Genomic DNA, 874 nt, shown 5'->3' with positions numbered 1-874 from the left:
TATATATATATATATATTCTTGTAGAAATTTTATTTTTACTGCTACTCACCTCTGTTTTTTTTTGGAATTGCTTGTTTCGGCTAACACTATTTTTAAGAATCCGTTTCAAAAAACCAATGTTGTCATCAATCGTATAACTGGAGTCGGCTAAATGTATAATTTTATAAATTGTTTCAGTTATTCGATTATTTTTGAAAAAAGCAATTTTATTCATTTTTTCTTGCTTGTTTTTTGTAGAACCAGTCTATGAACATTGAGTTAACAATTGCCTTTCAAATAATCTATCCATCAATAAGTACGCTATTTTGTTTCCATCTTTCTTACCAGTCATACCTCCTATTTCACTCATCACTTTTACCTATTTAACAAATAAGCATCACAATATTAGATCTTATTTACGAAATACATCGAGAGCATATACAAACAAGGAACTTACAAATGCCGTTTCAAATTCTTGATTACACAGATTTTTTTCTAAATCAATAATATCCGATTCTGTTGCTAATGGCTTCATTTGTTTTATATCCATTTCAAAGATTTCGCTTTTTGCAACATTTTCAGGATTTTCAATGATATTATTGGGTAAATATACCGATGAAGGGAGGCTGCTCCAATGACCTTGTCCTTTATATATGTTGTTAAGGTCATGACCCCAAGTGACCTTCAGGTGGTTTTAGCCGTCGCTCGTTATTCGTTAAAAAATTATTAACAAAATATATGTGGAAGTAATATGGAATATGGACGGAATAGGCATAAATATAACTATGTGACGGTTCGCTTTTCTTGCGCTCGGATATGCTCGTCGGGCCAGGTAGGCAAGAAAGCGTGAGACGACCAACGCGTGTTAGCGTTGATTTACCGAGGTTCAGAGAG

The 874-nt window shown here is 33.1% G+C and overlaps 1 protein-coding gene across 1 annotated transcript in view; it reads right to left on the bottom strand.

The window, feature by feature from the left end:
* LOC105449517 overlaps positions 1-874 on the bottom strand; it is a 7,499-nt gene that overhangs the window by 4,850 nt on the left and 1,775 nt on the right. The window contains exons 4-5 of the mRNA XM_011688774.1: positions 438-543; positions 326-359 (exon numbers count right to left, since the gene is read on the bottom strand). Of these exons, the coding sequence (XP_011687076.1) occupies positions 326-359; positions 438-543 (140 nt within the window). The remainder of the gene's footprint in view (positions 1-325; positions 360-437; positions 544-874) is intronic.

The sequence above is a fragment of the Wasmannia auropunctata genome, unplaced genomic scaffold (genome assembly GCF_000956235.1).
Source record: "Wasmannia auropunctata unplaced genomic scaffold, wasmannia.A_1.0 LD336076.1, whole genome shotgun sequence".
In the NCBI taxonomy this organism is placed as follows: domain Eukaryota; kingdom Metazoa; phylum Arthropoda; class Insecta; order Hymenoptera; family Formicidae; genus Wasmannia; species Wasmannia auropunctata.
The sequence above is the reverse complement of the archived record's forward strand: the minus strand, read 5'-3'. Positions and strand labels throughout refer to the sequence as shown.